Source organism: Amphiprion ocellaris, chromosome 15 (assembly GCF_022539595.1).
Source record: "Amphiprion ocellaris isolate individual 3 ecotype Okinawa chromosome 15, ASM2253959v1, whole genome shotgun sequence".
In the NCBI taxonomy this organism is placed as follows: Eukaryota; Metazoa; Chordata; class Actinopteri; family Pomacentridae; genus Amphiprion; species Amphiprion ocellaris.
In genome coordinates, this window is record NC_072780.1 from 23,408,647 (window position 1) to 23,427,884 (window position 19,238).

At 39.8% G+C, this 19,238-nt stretch overlaps 1 protein-coding gene across 2 annotated transcripts; it reads right to left on the minus strand.

The window, feature by feature from the left end:
• Nucleotides 1-6,617: 6,617 nt before the first annotated feature.
• Nucleotides 6,618-15,853, minus strand: LOC111585420 (tRNA selenocysteine 1-associated protein 1). Of its 2 annotated transcripts, none has more exons than XM_023294910.3 (9): nt 15,694-15,853; nt 14,809-14,906; nt 14,632-14,731; nt 14,470-14,519; nt 13,431-13,562; nt 9,356-9,472; nt 9,044-9,245; nt 8,906-8,942; nt 6,618-6,953 (listed from the first exon to the last, which is right to left on the minus strand). In XM_023294910.3, exons 1-9 carry the CDS (start codon nt 15,715-15,717, stop codon nt 6,793-6,795), a joined length of 921 nt encoding a protein of 306 aa, XP_023150678.1. In that variant the 5' UTR covers nt 15,718-15,853; the 3' UTR covers nt 6,618-6,792. The 2 variants fall into 2 exon arrangements, with proteins under 2 accessions (XP_023150678.1, XP_023150669.1); XM_023294901.3 differs by having other exon boundaries at nt 14,632-14,746.
• Nucleotides 15,854-19,238: the final 3,385 nt, after the last annotated feature.

Below are 19,238 nucleotides of genomic sequence, written 5' to 3' on the forward strand. Positions count from 1 at the left end.
GTTTGGGCCTGATTTGCTGTCAAGTCCGTTTACACCGTTGGTACTGCAACTGATAGAACAGTTTTCTACCAGCATTCCTGTGCTGTAGCAGCACTTTTCACTGTCATTGTTATTTTTTGATTTCTCATAATTCTCTGTAAAAACAGGCTGTTGACTATAGGTGGGACGACATTGGTACATTTTGTGCAGAAGAAGAGTCACGTTAAACGCCTACTTACATGTGAATGTGCACAGAATTTGAAGCAGAAAGTCTGAATTAAAGAAAGTTGACAATCACCCTCTGATACCCGTTACCTCTGACTGGGGTTTTTAGTTTTTGTCGAGCTGACAAAGTCAAACTTGCTTCATGGTACAGCCCTCAGAAGTCACAACTGCATGGACTAGCTTTTCATCTCTCTGAGACAGGATGTTCCTAATTTTGGCAATATTGCATTGGTCAAAGATGACTGCCCTAGAAACAGTTTTATTTTTATTATGTTAAACAGGGTGCTTTTCTGTAGGTGCACAACCACTAAAGCTCCAGTTCGTAAGAAAAACACACTTCTAAAAGCTGTTGTCAAATATGGGATGGTAAGGCAACAAAATACATTAATGAACTCCTACATGGCATCTTGTAATTGTTCTGTATTCCAGTAGATGTCATATTTGGACATACAGAGGCAGTTGTAGCATGCTGCCTAATTCCTGAGCTTGACCAGGAATCACTGAGTCAGGCCACTGTCACATCCACAGAAATTCAGCAGGCTACAGTTCAGCGGGTTTGTATCATGAGTCTGATGGAGAATAAAGGTGTTTTGTTACTTCACCAAGGAACATGGTGGAGCTCTGACAATCGGCGTTGGTTTGTCTGTCTGTTCGCAACTTTACTGAAAAAACGGATTTGCATGAAAATTTCAGGAAAGGTCACAAATGACACAAGGACCACCTCATTAGATTTTGGCAGTGATGCGGCTTATAGTCTGGATCCACAGAGTTGTTAAAGATTTCTGTATCATTGCCCGATGGCGGCACAGAGTCACTGTAACTATAACTACAAGTGAACACTACACCAGCTGCATGCTGATGATCATGTGACTGCAAACCTACTACAGATCAACTGCTGCGGATCACAAATTTCTGAAAAGATTTCATCTGTCGGAAATCATACGACTGAGCAGCCTTGGCAGAGTACTGCGCTCTCCGACTGCTTTTCTTGTTTTACTTGTGGAAATCTTGCAGCATTTAATAGACTTAGAGTCTAGTGTGGAGCATTTTACCGATTAAATTGATCTCTGCCTTCAATCAAAGAAAGACAACACCAAGACAGGGCAATAAATAAGGGGTTTATTCATGCAATACACCACACAAAATGCTGTATTAAATGAGGAAATCTTTTGGATGGTGCATAAAACTGTTATGGTTTATGTTCGTAAAGAGGGGACTGAGGTTACTAAAAGTTTTTTTTTAAAGTAATCAGCTTCTCTAAGATAAAAATTCAGGAGTTGAGAGTATTAAGTCGACATCAAATCATAACACCGACCACTTAAGTTTGGTGTTGTCCTCTTTGTAGTAAAGGCTGGCTTCTTTGAGTCAGAAGCACCACTGCTGTGTCGTCAGCCAGCGCCCAGAGGTGACATCAGGATAAGGCAGTGTGCAGAGTCACAGGAGGCTTCTCCCAGCAGATCCAACTGTCTTTTCTTGCAGCATTGATAGAGTTGGCCCTGACTTGTGCACAGCCTTGTAATGTCAGGTTTGTGTGCCAAGATGTTTAGCAGGCCAACAGCTGACATTGATAATGTAAAGTGGAACTCTGCACTACTTTGTCACTTTGGTTGATGGAATGTATTTGAAATGGTGCTAGCTCACTAATAGTTACTACTTGATTTTTGTTACATTCTAATAGAAAAGAAAATTTATGTACACTTAATATCTGAACTGGAGCAAAAGAAGCAGTTAATGAAAGATCTTGCAAAATAATGTGCAAAAAATTAAACAATAAAATTACACAAAAATAAATAAAGGTCTTCTTAGTTTATTTTGTATAATTTTATTGTTTAATTAAAACATGGAGACAAAGACAGGACAAAAGACAAAAGGCTCTCCTATAAGCCTTCACCATACGCTGGTGTGTCACACTAACAGTTGTGAATGCCTACAGATTTGTAACAGTTATTAAACTACTAGGTTGTATTTACATAGTTTACACATGCAGATTACTGCTAAGCATGCACAGACCTGCCTTTGTAGCATACTCACCACCAAGGCACAAACTTTGGACTGCATACAAAGAAGTCTGCATGGACTTTCAGAGGCTTGGGGAAATGACGTTGTGGATGCAGTATGTGTAAGACCGACCATACACTGCTTTTTCGGAGTTCACTTTGACAATTTTGTTCAATGTGGGGGCAGATTGGTGTCTCCATTTTCCTTGCATGTAGACAAATCTTTGGCTTTGGATGTCTGCAGACTTTGGAAGACGGCGAAATTTACATTACGCAGACCAGGTCACCTTCCATTACTCCATAGTATAATTCTCATGCTCGTGTGTCTATTGTAGGTGCGAGCAATGGTGGTCAGTAGTCAGCATATTCACTCTGACTTGTCTGCAGCTACACAGTTCCATATATAGCAAGATGAGATGCTCAGTGTGTTCTGACACCTTTCTATCATAACAGCATTAATTATTGTTCCAACATGATTTTTGCAACCCTGTCTCCATAAAATTATGTTCTCACACAAATAAATTCCATGTTAAAGTACATATTTTTGCAATGGAATTTACTACACATCTTCAGAAACATGACTTGCTTCCTATTAATGTCATTCTCCTTAATTCATAAAAGTAAACTGCAGCAAAGATGCATTTGACAAGGTTGAATTAATCTGACAGTGAACTTTGCCACCTTAGTTTTCAAGAAGGATGACGTGGTTTCAACGTAGAAACACTTGGTCTCACTGTTCTGTCTGGTCACTGGAGCGTATATTTTATATTCACTTTAGGGCAGAGCCATTTAGATTGGCTAAAGAATGATGAAGAAAGTGGAGCCAAGTCAAGCACTTCCTGTCCTACATGAAAGCCTTCCCTGCTAGCAACATACAAAGCACACTAATGAAGAGATCTATTTAGAAAATGTATCAGAACAGGTGGTAAACAGTAAAATGCTGCACTCACAAACTAACTGGTTCTCAGAAATCTAAAGTGCTGCCACTGTAGCTAGAATGAACAAAACCTCCACTAGATTACTGCTAAGGGGGCGATCTAGCTGCAGTGTTAAAGTATGAAGGACATGACAGGGGAAAACTATGATGACTGAGTCACAACACTCATTCCAGTTTTCTCGTTTCATGTCATGCTTACTGTTCAGTACATTTAGTCTAGCAAGTAATGCTAGCATCACAGTTCCAGGGAAAGGAAACAGAGTCCATATCACTGTCAGTATAACACACAGTGTAGGCCACTTATTATTAAAGCACACTGAGAGGACTTTGTCCCGATGTTTTCAATGTGATTATGAAGGAGGGATTTATTTTCCTGTCCTTTATTGTGGATCTGAACGGAACACATGAAATAACTGTGCTGTATCCACAAATATGTGATTGTAACATCCATTAAAAGATCAAATAAACATAAAAATCTGTACAGAAACAAAAGAATACTTCCTCATAGTAACAGCAGAGGGCTGCTCAAACAGCTCAGAAAGAAAATACACGGAAGTTCTAAATGAATCCAATAATTATAATGAGCAACAAAGACAACAAAAGCACATTTGCTAGAATAGATCATGAGGCAAACATTAGCTCCAAAATGCCTTGCATCCATATACACTACCGTTCAAAAGTTTGGGGTCACCCAGACAATTTCATGTTTTCCATGAAAACTCACACTTTAATTCATGTGCTAACATAATTGCACAAGGGTTTTCTAATCATCAATTAGCCTTTCAACACCATTAGCTAACACAATGTAGCATTAGAACACAGGAGTGATGGTTGCTGGAAATGGCCCTTTGTACCACGATGAAGATATTCCATTAAAAATCAGCCGTTTCCATCTAGAATAGTCATTTACCACATTAACAATGTCTAGATTTCTGATTCATTTAATGTCATCTTCACTGAAAAAAAATGCTTTTCTTTCAAAAATAAGGACATTTCTAAGTGACCCGAAACTTTTGAACAGTAGTGTATATTATGTAACATAATAATAATAATAATAATAATAATAATAATAATAATAATAATAATAATAATAATAATAATAATAATAAATATTATAGTAATATTCATCAAATTAATAACAGCTCTATGTGTGAAGAAAATGAACGGCAAGAAATTCAAAACGGATTTATAACATGTTACAGCCAAACGTAATCCAGGACAAATTACGTTTCTACTCTATTTCTATTGCAACATAATGGAGAATGCAGTTTAGTTGTGTGAGAACATCATTTTGTGGAGACAGGGTTGGATTTTTGGCACCTACTTTTTCCCACAGCTTTGAGAAAACTTACACAAATTATTTATCAAAACGTGTGGCTCAGTTGGGAATGGTATGCTATGACTTTAGGTAGCGATTTGTCATACATTCTTTACAAAATTCATAAAAACAACTGCACTAAAGGTTTGGCTTTATACATTTTTGTAAAAATCTGATTTTTTTTTGTTCAGTTAAATTTTGACCAGAAACATTATATGTAAAAAGGTGCAGTAAACCATGTCTCCCATAATTTTTACTCAACAATGTATGCATAAAAATGTAGGCAGTTTTGTCCTCTTTCACCCAGTGAGTTGTAGGACTTGTGTTTTTTTTCAGAAACTACCTCAGAACTCAGTGTCGACCAAAACTCTCATTGACTCCAATTATATCAGAGCTCCACAATGTCAGGTGAAAATCAGAAGCAGTGAGTCTCTCTAACCTGCCACCAAAGTGAAAATACATCACAATGTTCAAAACAAAAAAAAAATTATAAGAATCGTAGTTTTTGAGCTGTAACCGTTAGTTCATAGGGCTAATCCTTAGTCTGCCTGTCTGTCTCCTTTCTGCACCCTCAAAAAGCGGAAATCAGCATAGCAACCAGTGACTGACAGGTGATTGGCGGATGGAGACTTAACAAAGGACTCCAAACATGGCTGACTCCATTAGAAATGTATAATGTTATAGTGTGCTCTGTCAGCAGGATATATATAACAGTAACTTCAAGTCAATGCAGCTGTTACTAATGATATTAATAAATCATTGATGGATGTTTTTACATGTCCCAGATCAAAATCTACAGGCCATAGAGTGTTTAGTGGCTCCATATCTGTTTGGTTAAACGTAGAAATAAGAGTCTCTCCCAGGCAACAGTGGTTTAAGGATGCGTAGCAGTTGCATGTTGTTGTTTCTTTCTTCAAAAATTAATAGGACTAACAGGAGGATGTTCACATATGTGGGCTTTTCAAAGTAAAACTCCAGTTAGCTTTAAAAAAAAAAAAAAAAAAAAAAAAAGCCTAACAGGATGCATTGAAGTATGCTATATTATCCAAAAAAAATTGCAAATGTTAGAAAAGGCTTACCAGGGACTCTGAACTGTACTGGGTTTTCAGTATAAACACACTACCTTGTGGCTTTCCACTGTTAAAAAAAACTAATTCCCTGATGTGAAAGGAGCTTACCAGACAGTACCTGTGTCTCTTTCTCACACATATTTATGGACAAACCATCTGCATTCATACCTAGTGAAAGTGTAGTGAGCAACTTTATTGTAGCCTGGATTTTATGTATCTATTTTCAAAAATGTCTCAATTCAAAAGCCCTTCAAACACACTGGTATTTACAGGGAGTCCAGAGGATTCTGTATTCTACACTTTAAAACCTCAGAGTTGTTACAAATAACTGATCAGAGTTTGTGAAATATGTTCAGTGTTTGTTCAAATAAAATGTACATATATAAATTACACCTAATGTATAATTATAGTAAGACAAATCAATCAACAAAGGCTGCTTGGTCAAAAAACTAACAAACAAAAACTCTGTCTCTACTCAGTGAAGAGTGAAACCTGATAAATGAACATCTGCTACATTCAGACGAAGCAAAGGTAAACTTGTCTGCCCTTTATATAGTATGTTTTAACCTTAGCTAGATTCTACAAAGTGCTTTATAATGTGTTATTTATTCACCCATTCACACACACTCACACACCATCTGTGGCAGAGCTACCACACAAAATGCTTGCTCTACCACCTAAGCCACAGCCATCCCACAATGCAATTCACAATGCCTATCACAAAGTTTTAAATCTTGTCTCTAGTGGCATTCCCTCTCTGGTGCACTAGTAAGATTGTGTTTTACCAGTAAGGTTTGGTTTACTAGAGCTGAAGGAGGAGACAAATCAGGCTGCAGCAACGAGAACCATGGCGGAAAAACCTACAACAGTTTGGTCCTCCGAGAAAGGACTGATGTCTACAAAAAAATAAAAAAGAGCAACAGCAAGGCATCGCAAGCATGCATTAATAGTGATTGTGTAATTACTAAAATAGGGAGACAAAAGTTCTGCAGGTTTAATTGTCCTTGTCTGTAACCCTATGATCTCAGTATTGATTGCATATCAAACCAATGCGTGATATTTGTGTGTTGGGTAAGATCACACTGACATAATTTTAGTTCTGAACACTTAAAGGTTTAATCATCAACAGGTTTTCACACTAAAAAAAATTGATCACCTGACATATAACTACAGCTCTTAAAAAAAAACATAATTCATATGCTGGAAATTTCTTCAACCAAAAAAAGCAAAACTGGTAGTTAAAGTCCATAGAAGAATTGCCCAGTTTCAGCAGTAAATGGGTTCTGGTAGGCAGGATGTCACATAGTCCTGTTCAGCAGTGAATTCGGCAGGCTGCCAGTGACACTCAATCAGAGCATCATACAGTTCCTCACTGAGCTCCATGAACTTCCTGTTGGCCTCCATCACATCCAGCTCCACACTGGGATCTACAACACATGGACAGTGAGTTACAAAGTGAGAATGGACTGGACCACACACAGACACACACACGCAAGCACACAGAGAGACTTTGGTACAGGAGGTCGTGTCATATTTGTTGTCAGTATAACAAATATATTACAGCACAGGACGACGGGTCAGGGGGGAGATATCATCATCCCCACACTCCGAGAATCCTCCATAAAAACGGAGGCTGGAGGCCAAGATCAAGGCAACAAGGAGGGAAGTTAGCCGGCTAGCAGAGCTACAGAAAGGTGTAATGAAGAAAGGACTACCTAGGGAATACAACAAGCTATCCATACCTGAGGTAGTGGAGACTTCAAACAGAACTCACAGCCCCTGGCCACACGTCTGAGGAAGTGACTAAAGAAGTAGAAGCCAGAACCATCCAAAGTGTACTCTCAGTGAGAGTGAAATGAGATGAGAACAAACCCCACCTCGAGCTGAGACTGAAAAGCAGTGGGAACGTATATTGGAGAAGAAGCTTTGCATAAGACCAATGCTCAGTGGCTGATAGATGTGAAAGTAGACCACAGGAATCTCCCAGAATAAAGCCCAGTGACCATCACAACAGCAGACATTCAAGGGAGAGTGTCAAGAATGAAGAGCTGGACAGCACCAGACCTTGACAAGATCCACACTTACTGGCTAAAGAAGCTAACTGCACTCCATGGATGCCGAGAAGTGCAAATAAACCAACTGCTAAAGGATGGGATACACCATAACAACGGAGAGGTTAACCCAAGGTCGGGCAGTCCTGAAAATGAAGGATCCCCAGAAGGGAGCAATCCTGTCCAATTACCAGCCAGTAACCTGCCTCTGCACAACATGGAAGCTACTGTCAGTCTGAAAAAAATAATTTTGCATTTGGATTCAATTTCACCAGCCACACTCACATATGATTACTGCCAGGCTTGTTGAATCTAAACATCGCTAAATAGAACCTACATGATTCCACAATTCAATTCAATTCAATTTTATTTATATAGCGCCAAGTACAGTCAAATTGTCTCAAGACGCTTTACAGAACCCATATGCCTGAACAATAAGAAGATACGAGGAGAAAATGGATCCATGGGAGAGTTGCAAGGCACAAACCACTATTGACATATCTAGATGAGCCCCAAGACTCTTGGAATAACATCCTGTGGACTGATGAGTGGAACTTTTTAGAAGACATGGTTCCGTTACATCTGGTGTAAAGCTAATATTGCATTCCACAAGAAGAACATGATACCAACAGTGAGACGTGGTGGTGGTAGGGTAATGGTTTGGGGCTGCTTTGCTTCCACAGGACCTGGACGACTTGTCATATTTGATAGAGCCATGAATTCTGCTCTCTATCAGAAAATCCTCCTGGAGAATGTCCACCACCAGCTCATGACCGAAAGCTCAACTTAATGGTTTATGCAGCATGGTGACGACCCAAAGCACGCAAGCAAGTCCACCACTGAGTGGCTCAAAAAGAACAAAATGAAAGCTAAGGAGTGGCCAAGTCAAAGACCAGATTTGAATTCAAACGAGATGCTATGGCAAGATGTTAAAAGGGCAGTTCATGCTTAAAAACCATCTGATGTGACTGAATTAAAATTATTCTGCAGAGAAGAGTGGACCAAAATTCCTCCATGGAGATGTACAAGACTGATCACAAGCTATCACAAACATTTAACTACAATTGTTGCTGCCAAGTGTGATCCAACCAGAACAACAATTTGTGGTATGTGTGTTATCTGTCTAAAATAAAAAAATATCTATAAATACTAATCTAATGATCTGAACATTCTGACACCTCCCTCTCTTCACACAACAATAACGAAAGGCTAAAAAACCTTAAAAGAAATCTTTAAAGTTTGTGACATGTTTTATGAGCAAGTTACAAGTGAATTAAGGTCAGTAATGAAAATAACAGTAATTACCAGCCCCCAATCCCAATACTAACCTTCAAGTCCTTCATCCTCTTCAACAGCTTCACTTTCCTAAAAAACAACCACAAAAAAAGCATAAAAAACACACTGGACCTAATGTTTTAACAATTACTAACTGATGCAACACTCCCTATGTAACAGAGGGACGTTACCTGTGGTGGAGGATACTGTGTGTAATCATATTGCGGATAGTTGTAGCCATACATCCCTCCAGTCTGGTCATAGCCCCATGAGGAGTAATACCCAGCATAGGCCTGCTGCTGGTACTGGTTGTACTGGTCATAGTTCTGTCTGTATCCTGAAGACTGCCATGATTTGTTCTCTGACTGCTGCTGCTGTTGCTTGTTCCTTAAACTTGGAGCAGGACAAAGAGACACACCTGTGAACTCCACCAACCATTTGACTTGTACACAAGAGCATCAGCTTGAACACCAAAAAGAGTAAAGACTCTAAGAAGAACTCACTTGTTAGCAGCTAGGCTCAACCTCAGAGGCTTACCACCCAGTCCCACAGCACCCTGACAGTCCTCTAAGGCCCGCTTCTGCAGTCTTTCGTCTGGGAACTGCACAAAGCCACAGCCCCTACAATGAGAGACAGGGACAGTGGTCAAATTATGGAAGGAAATGAGTGAGACCAATGTGGGAAAGGCCAAGACAGAAATGATTTAAGGAAGATTATTTATGCATGTCTTAAAAGGGGAATTAGGACAAATTTACATATGGCAGTCTTCATTAACAGCCCTTAAGAAGAAAATTGTCTAAATGACCATTTGGTTCAAATGACTAAGCCTCTTCCTAGAATAGTCACTGTCCAATCCTACATTAGCAACCATCTGGGAAAGTCAGAGTAAAGGAAAATAACAAATCACGTGCATACAGAACCTGTAAGTCTGAAAAGATATCTTTAAGTTTATCTGAAAATGTTGTATTCCACAGGACAGATGTGGAGATATGTCAGGCATTGATGTAATAGTGTGAAAGACCTCACCCACAGCTGAATCCATCTAAGATCAATAATAAGGGGCTTTAACTAAATGGAAACTTAAAATAAAAGGATATATAGACCTACTCTGCTGTGAAACAACATTGCATAAGTTTGTCCTGCACACTAATTGTCCAAACATGGGGTGTCTAATGCTTGCACTGGGATCAAACCTTCATTTCTTTTCTTTGCCATTCTTCATTTTTTAATTACCAGTAGATTTTTTAAAAAATGATTCTTTTTTTAAAAAAAAACTCAAACACATAGGGGAACTGAACAGACAGGTCACATTGAACTCATTTTATTTGCAGTTAACTTTCTGTTTAGGGGTACATCTCCAGTAGTGTCAGGAAGAAAGGGAGGCATAAAACACCAACACAGTCTTAAATACTGATCATAACAGGTTCATACCATCCTTAGTCTATCTAGTCCTAACAAAACTTAAAGTGACTACTGCCTTACACAGAACATATATCTGGCCAATTGACATGCATGCATTAAGAAAATTATTGACAGGAAAGACATCAGGAAATAAAAAATAAAGTGCTCTTTTGGCCCAGCTTCAATTGGCTCTCTCTACAGTCACTGTGGTCTCACACAATGTCCCGCCCACAGAGCTATCTGATTGGCTGTCATGTATAATGAGTAACAGCCAATCAGAACTACTGTTTACACAGACGGAGAAAGCATATTGGAGCACATTGGCAGAGCAGAAGGGCTCTGGTGAATTAGCAGAACAGTGTCTGGAAGGTGAAATAGCAGGTTGAGTTGAAGGTTTGATAAACACTGCAGTCCTCCACAAGCGATCTCAGTAATTCACAGAAAGACCCCAATAATTCACTTGTAGGTGTTAAGTGGTGCAGTTGAGTTTATTCTATTCAATGCTAGGCTATGGCTATTGCTAAGAGGTTAACAGTGTATCTTAAGTCTGTGGTTAACGCTATCTGGAGCACCAAAACAGCTTTCTTAAGTCTGACTGACTTTACCACTGTGTTCTGACAGATGATGAACTGACAGTCTCTCTAGCTGACACACAACCTGTAAAAACTGAATAGAAAGCACAGCCACTAATCAGGAGATTAGCCTCTTTCACAGGGGCTAGGGCTATGCTAATAGCTCACGGCAGCCACAGCTTTGAAAAACACACCAATACAGACAAGCATTTTTATACATTTTTATGCTTGGTTATTGGTATTTTTAAGGTTGCAATGTTTTCACTGAAGTTCTTTTTTTTACCATTTTATGTAATGTTTTGTGTATTTTAATGCTTTGTGAAGCACCGTGTAACCCCTGTTTTGAAAGGTGCTATAGACATTAAGCTTATTGTTATTATTATTATGACCCTGAAACAGAAGCTGGAGAACAATAATTAATAATGCTTTAAGATCTGAGTCTAAGGGGACAATAAAAGCGATTTTTAAAGAAAAGAGAAGAACTGCAGACAGAACTGCAGGAGACAAACTTACAGATCTCAATCAATTGATCTCTCAGTAAACAGGAGAGTGGTAGTGTCACGCCACGCTCAAATGCCATCACTCCTATTTCTATTATAAGTACTCAGTTATAAAAATCCTTACTCATAAAGCAGTTTATGAATAACACATGTTCTGCTATCAACTGCTACAAATGTATAAAATTTGGTATATATATATGTAGAAATTCATTCATAGTAATCCTAATTCATTTACAAACCTAGTTATGAATGACACATTCCCTACTACTACATGCTGGTAATAAATAACTTTTAACATACATCAGTTCCAGATGTCGGTTATAAATACTGAAAAAAAGAATCACTCTGCGAGTAGATGGCATGGAAGTGGGAGAGGAAAGTAAACATTTTTACAAATGGGTGGAATTTCCTCCATATATTAATCAGAGCCATTACTTTAAGCATTTTTCTTTCAGTGTCTCAGTGTTTAGTCTTGATTTTCAATTTGTGGAGTCTAGGGTGTGATTTAGCTGTACATTCTAGTCCACCGCACAAGTTAGAATACCTGAGAGTTTTGTGGCTGATTTCAAATTTTCGCCATTAGCAATGTGTCCTGTCATAGTGAACTATGAACATTACTTAATGTTACCTATATAGAATCAAGAATCCCTTTCACTAGGACCTAACAACCCTCCTTATCTGCAGCTGTGCAGGGCTGGAAAGCTGCTTTATTTGAAATCAGAATAGCAACTCCCTTTAAATGTCCTTTGGAACAAGACCAGTAAAACGTACATCGAAGTTCCAGGCCTTTAAGTTTTTCATGTTCTATTTATACCAGATGTGTTTCCTGTCAAAAGATTAAATGTTGACTTTCATCTTAGCTATAATTTTGCTGCTTTTCATTGGTTTTTGTAATGTCACCATTGAGTGTAACTTTGTACAAATCTTACTGTAGTGTTTACCACCATATGTAATGAACATCCCCACAATGCAAACCCAAGGTGACTTAAACATCTGAATGTGAATATGTACAGTTGTACATAATGTGAAAATATGGAACAATCAAATGACTTCCATAACTGTGGATTCATTTTAAAGTGATGTCTTAATTGGAAAAGGAAGCCTGATGTATCTCTATATGCTTTATATGGGACTAAACTTTTCCCTCAATTCTAATGTCCTCTCTTTTCGTAATACAAATATATTGTGACTGTACCTCCCAATCGTATATTGTAGCCCTTTCTATCTATTTCTCTCTGATATTTCAGAATTATTATTGCAGAAATGTATCTCTCTAATATCATCAGAAACCCTTCAGGTTGACATGCCGAGTACAAAAGCTTGAAAGGCGAAGCTAGTACAACCAGGAGAAGCAGAACCTTGCAAAGGGTTATTAAGGAAGACTCAACAATAAATTCTAAGAGACAGATCAAGAAGTGGTTTGTTATCTTAGCTGTTCCTTCTTTGTGGAAGGAAGCTTGCTAGTTTAGACTCCATAGTTGAAAAGCTAGAATGTAAGATGTAAAGCAAAGAGTAGTGTGTCCATAGACTGTAGTTCCTTTAATTCAACTTAACCTTGATGCCAAAAGCGAGTTAACCCCCATGACTACCATGTTAAAATGTCCATTTTTACAGCAGAAATAAACTTCTTTTACAGCCTGGTACAAATGCTAATTTTAGTCTCAATCATGCATAACTTTAAACCTTAATACAATTTAAACAAGTTCTATAAAATTCACCCTCCCTACAGCTGTGATGAATGGGGAAATTGGCAACAGTGTTCTCTTTCAGTGAAGGGTGGGTGCTGTCATAGGACAGCCCATAACCCAGAGGCATTTGCATGGCCCGCTTCACCTTCACTCATGCTCGCCTTTGCCTAATCTTGGATTAGCTGGGAGTCAGGAGGAGTCAGGCACTGTCAAGATGTAAGCAGCCAGAGCAACTACACTGAGCTTGAAAATCCTTCAGTAGGAAACCTATGGGTTTCATTCATCTTTATATAGTTATTGAGAAAGATTTCATTGGGACAGGTGTTGAGGAAGATGAGAACACCAATGCAGGCAAATAATACCCGTTGTGAATACCTGAATGTGGTGCATACTGTGTACTGACATCTTAATACTTACTTTGAGTTTCCCATGCTGTCAAGCACCACTTTTCCACCACGACAAGAAGGGTACCGGTTGTAAAAGAACTCATAAAGCATGCCATCGTCCACCTCTGGAGTTAGATCTCCCACAAACAGAGAATACATCTGACTGCAACGGGACCAAAAGACAAGAGGCTGTTTATTACCAGTGAACACAGAAGATATCTAATGTATCTATGACAGGAATAATCCAAAAACTGGAATCTGCCATTTTGAAGAAAGACTGTTGATATTTAGCTATATGAACGGGGTACTGAGCCCTGGTATTAAATGAGGCCGGGGACGAAATCTTTAAATACTGGAGGACTGATAAGCTCTGACATTAAGAGCCCTGCTAAGAAACTAGGAATGCTAGAAAGTGAAAAGATCGTTGTGTTGCACATTCTTTGTCATCAGTGGAAGAGTGGAAGATGATGTGTGTGTGTCTGTGATGCACTTTTGCTTTCCAAATCCAAAACAGAATTCTGTAGCTCTGACAGACAGAATGTCAGGTGTTTGGAGGGTGGAGCAGCTCCATCATTCACCTGCAGCTCTGTGCAGCAACTCATAGGTGATGAACGTCCAGTAGTCTGATTCAAATTCACTACAGTTGATGCAGAAAATGTTTGTTGCCACATTAGTAACAAGTAATTTGCATGTCAGACCAGTACCACAATCAATCTGTGGAAACTTTCAGGATGAGATAGAATGTGCAAAACAACGATCTTCAAACTTTCTAATGTACCGTTAGCAGAGCTGAATTTATAGATTTCTCCCTGGGGCTCAGTACCCATTCCTAATGGTAAGTGTTGTGTGGATTGGTTCAAGGGGTTTATTTCCTATTTATAGAGACAGGGATGTGTAAAGACCGGATATATTTTCAGCACACACACAATAGCAGCTAGCAGACTATGAGGAGATGTTCACCAAATCTGACAAAAAATGTGTACTGGAATACAGTCACGTTTGCCACACATTAAGTGGGCATGGTAATGTAAAATCTGTCTCTGATATCCTGCTTCTCTAATTGGACTTACCCACTGTCCTGTTTCCCGAAGGTTGCTCGGTTCAGCTTGAACCTTGTGGGCTGAAAGGAAAAGACATTACAGTAAAACTGTGTTATTTCTCAGGAGTTTCCATCAAACAAGATAAGACAAGCAAAAACGGTGGCTACTGTGAATAATAAATGTTCTCCATACCGGATTAGCTCCTGGTAAGGCTTTTCCATTGATTTTGCGTAGACACCTTTCAGCTGTGGCCTCATCTGTCATCTCCACAAAACAGTAACCAAGAGCACCCCTAGGTAACAATACACTGCTTAATGACAAAGTTGAGTAACTGTAACAATGACATCTGCTTGTAGATTTAGCTCTCACCCTGTCATCTTGTTGCGTATGATCCGCACATTAACCACCTGCTCACCCATGGTGGAAAAGGCTCTGGTGATAAACTTCTCATCCATGTAAGCCTCCAGCTGCAGAGCATCAAAAAGATGTCAAAAAAAGAGTACATGAAACATTCAGTAACTGTAATCATTAAAAATATACAACACAACAGTACTTCCATTAACTGTTTATAAGTGTGTATTATTCACAACATGGGGAGTAGATCTGATAGATACTTCAGTGTGACTTGCCGGACAGGAGCAGGGTGAGCAGGCTGAGGCTGTGGTGGAACCTATCTTTAAGTATGATTGGGCTCAGCACAGACACCTGGTCTCTCTGATGTGGTGCCATTCTAGGCGGTTTTAATCACATACTTGTCTTGGATCATGCACGTCCCATACCAGTTTATAATGTATGCAGTTGGGATGCTCCTTTAAAATGTAACTATAAGTTGGCTCTGGAATTCATTGTGTGATATAGACCTGGTCTGATGAGCCCGACCAGCAGACCGAATGTTTTTTGACTCATGTGGTCAAAGACTCTCGGAGATCATTTTAATTATCTGGTTGCTTATCTTTCACAGAAAATGATGGTTAGCTCTGTGAACCGAATGCATGCTAATTATGAGAGGCACAAACTTAAGATAAAAGCCGTGGTCTCTCAGCGTGCTGGACTACTCAACCTGAGCATAAGATAGCCAGTTCTTCACCTATTCGGTGCCAAGTATTACGTAGCAAACAGGACAATAATAAGATGCTGGTTTAATAGAGAAAGCTTTGTATTTCCTTGCTTTCATCCACCGCATGGGGCTCGTGTTGAGCTAGCCAATGGTTACACTAAATGATTTATCGCAGTAAAAAGTTATAAACAACTTACGTTTCCCATCCATAACGTACTCATGGTGCTGCCTGTATGAAAATATTCCCTAGTGAATTTGCTAATAATGGAAATTGTAAACTAATGTGAAGCTTCAAACAAGTCCGCACCACCTAGCATGGCAGCAGGAAATGACACCAGCGTTGTGTTGTTACGTTTCCGTTTCGAGCGTGAGCCGTCTTCTTCTGCTTCTTCTTCTTCTTCTTCCTCTTATGAATTTCCGGCAGGCTGGATGCCTTGCGGCACATTGCTGCCTCTCGCAGGTCAGGATGAGAATGCAGAATTCAGATCATTCCTACTTCCAAAGATGTAATCCTGTGGAGTTGATAAAGTGAAGGACTGCGTTCACCGTCCTTGCCTGGTTCTCTCTGGGATTAAGGAGACTCCTCATTGTGATTGATTTCATTTCCTCATGTGACATCTTGGCATATAACTGTGTTCTTTGTTCCTCAAACAGGCTGCACTCCATAAGCAGATGTTTCACAGTTTGCTGTTTCCCGCAGGCTCCACATAATCCGTCCTTATGCTTGCTGATTTTAGCTAAATCCCATGCCAGTCCACAGTGTCCAAGTCTTAGTCTTGTCATTAACACGGAGTGTTTTCGCTCATGTCCAAGGTAGCACTGGTCTGCCTTTACACTATTTTGTATTGAGAAGTAATGCCGTCCTTTTTCACCATTCTCCCACTGCTTCTGCCACTGAGCTGTAATGACATCCCTGATAATGGAGCGACATTCAGATATCCCGATGCCCACAGTCAATTCAACATCCCTCCTTAATGCCCTTTTAGCCGCCATATCTGCCATCTCATTACCCTCTACCCCAATATGGGCGGGCACCCACAGAAACCCTATCATGCCTCCAGCCTGCTCAGTTCTATACAACAGAGTGAGGAGCTCCACCACCAAGTCTGGTCGGGCCCCTGGATTGTTATCTCTCAAAGTCATTAGGACTGAAGCTGAGTCTGAGCATATGACCACCCTCTTCAGCCTGACCTCCTCCACCCACTGTAGAGCCCAGTATTATGGCAACTAACTCTGTTGTATACACCGACACCCCCTCAGCCAGTCGCTTGAGCTTAACAATTTTAAAATCCAGGATGAAATAAGCAGACCCTGATATTCTTGTTTTGGGATCTTGGGCCCCATTTGTATAGATCTGTACATAATGCTCCCAGTTGCTTTTTAGTCTTTCCTTTACCAAGTCTGAGCCAACAGCACTTCCCTGTTTTTTTATGGTTTCCAGTATGCTGAAATCTATTTCTGGTGTTGGTAGGAGCCATGGAGGCACAGCTGGCCAGAGAACTTGAGGGGCCACCCCTACCTTTTCCAACTCCAGCTTCTCCACTCGTTTACCATGAGACTTTTTTTTAGACTTTTCTCCCACTCCCCACTCCCAGGCATCATCAAGTACAGACTTTGCTGGGTGCTCTCTTTGATGTGCCTGCAGCTTAACAACATACTGCATTGCCAGTTTAGCCCGCCGAATTGCCAGAGGAGTTTCACCCATTTCAACAAGCAAAGCTGGGATTGGTGTAGTTTGGAGGGCCCCACAACATATTCTGAGTACCTTTGCCTGAATTAAATCCAACCGTTTTAGATTTGACTCTGCCGCTGTTCCAAAACACACACATCCATAGTCTAGTCTTGACCTTATCATTGCCCTGTAAATCATTAATTGAGTGCCCCTTCCAGCACCCCAAGAGCTTCCTGACAGAGAACGTATTACATTCACCACTTTCTCACATTTATTCACATTATCAAATGTTTTTTCCATGTCAATTTTTCATCAAAATAAACACCCAAAAATTTCAATTCTCTTACCCTCTCAATTGCTTGTCCGTACATATATAACTCTTAAGGTTCAGTTTTCTTGTTACCAAAAATCACATACTTAGTTTTTTCCCACTGATACTTTAAATCACCATTTTCCACCCCACGTAACAATCTCGTTTAGGGCATCCTGCATTCGCTCAGTTATGTGTTTAATATGTCTCCCTCTTTTCCAAACCGCCCTGTCATCTGCGAACAGGGATAGTCCAAAACCAGACCCAAGGTCTTGAAAGATGTCATTAATCATCACATTAAATAATACTGGGCTGATAACACTCCCTTGGGGTGTTCCGTTATCAATTGCTGTTCCATTTGAATAAGCATGTCCAACCCTAACTTGAATCATCCTGTTCTACAAGAACTCCTGAATCCAATTAAGCATACGCCCCCGTATTCCAGCCTCATGTAACTTTATAATAAGCCCTTCCTTCCATAGCATGTCATAGGCCTTCTCAATATCAAGAAATACAGCAACAAGTCCTTCTTTATTAGCCATGGCTTTCTTAATATCCGACTCTAGGGAAATCACTGAGTCCATGGTGCTCCTCCCTCTGCAGAACCCACTTTGCCTTGGAGTGAACCAACCCTTCTTCTCCAACCTATATACTAATCTATCAGTGACCATCCTTTCCATAACTTTACATAGAAATGCTGTCAGAGCAATGGGTCTATATGACCCTGCCTTTGAAGCATCTTTCCCTGGCTTCAAAACTGGGACCACCACTGCCTGCTTCCAGGAACTAGGAAGAGTTCCCTCCTTCCAAATATTATTTATAAGCGACAATATTTCTTCTAACATTATATCACTTGTTCTCTTAAGGATCTCATAACTTATGCCAGCCTTACCAGGGGCTGTTCTCCTCCCATTTTTATTGGTCTATGCAATTCCTCCAATGAAAAATAGAGATTACAACTGTCGCTGTTATCATCATTTACCTCAATTTTATGCATATTTTGTTTAAATGTCTCATTTCTTTTCCTTACCCCTTCTTCACCAAGGTTAACCCCACTATGGATAGACTTAAATTTAGCTTCACACAGTTTTGCTTTGTTCAGGTCACTTATGTAAACCTTACCCTCTTCCTCTAACACTGGCATGTTGTTTTTCCTTAAAATTCCCGACATGCGGTGTACTGCCTGCCACATCTCACCCACTGTTGTTTCTATTACTAATTTACCACAACATCTTCTCCAGCACTCCCTTTTTGCACTTTTAAGCACCCTCCTAGCCTTCGCTCTCAGTCTCTTGTACTCTATTGCTCTACACTCCAAAGGACTTTTCCTCAAAGCCCTATAGGCTTGATTCCTCTCTCGCATCGCTTCATCACATGCTTTGTTCCACCATGGCACACTTATCTTCCTCTTAGGGTTATTCTTCACAGGGATACATTTACAAGCACTGCTCATAAGAGCTTCACATAAGCTGTTATTCCACTGACCTATTGTCCCTTCCCCCTTGACTCCCTCAATAGCTTTATTACACCTAACTAAAAATTGTTCTCAATCTGCCTTACCATAGTTCAAGTATTTTGTCCTTTCCTGCACTTCTGTGAATAAGGATTTTCCAAATCTCAGGAGAATTGGAAAATGATCACTGCCTATTTTATATCTGTCCATACAGTCCCATTCTCCCACCCTTGCCATGTCACAGGAAGCTATTGCTAAATCTATACATGAAGCAGCACCTGTTCTAACATCAAACCTTGTTGGCCTA

Excerpts from the sequence above, each read along its gene's own strand:
- LOC111585420 (XM_023294901.3), bottom strand. The coding sequence starts at position 15,717 with ATGAGTACGTTATGGATGGGAAAC. Across the intron at positions 14,907-15,693 it reads GTACGTTATGGATGGGAAAC|CTGGAGGCTTACATGGATGA; the intron begins GTAAGTTGTTTA and ends GATGCTCTGCAG. Across the intron at positions 6,954-8,905 it reads AGAGGATGAAGGACTTGAAG|ATCCCAGTGTGGAGCTGGAT; the intron begins GTTAGTATTGGG and ends CATGTGTTGTAG.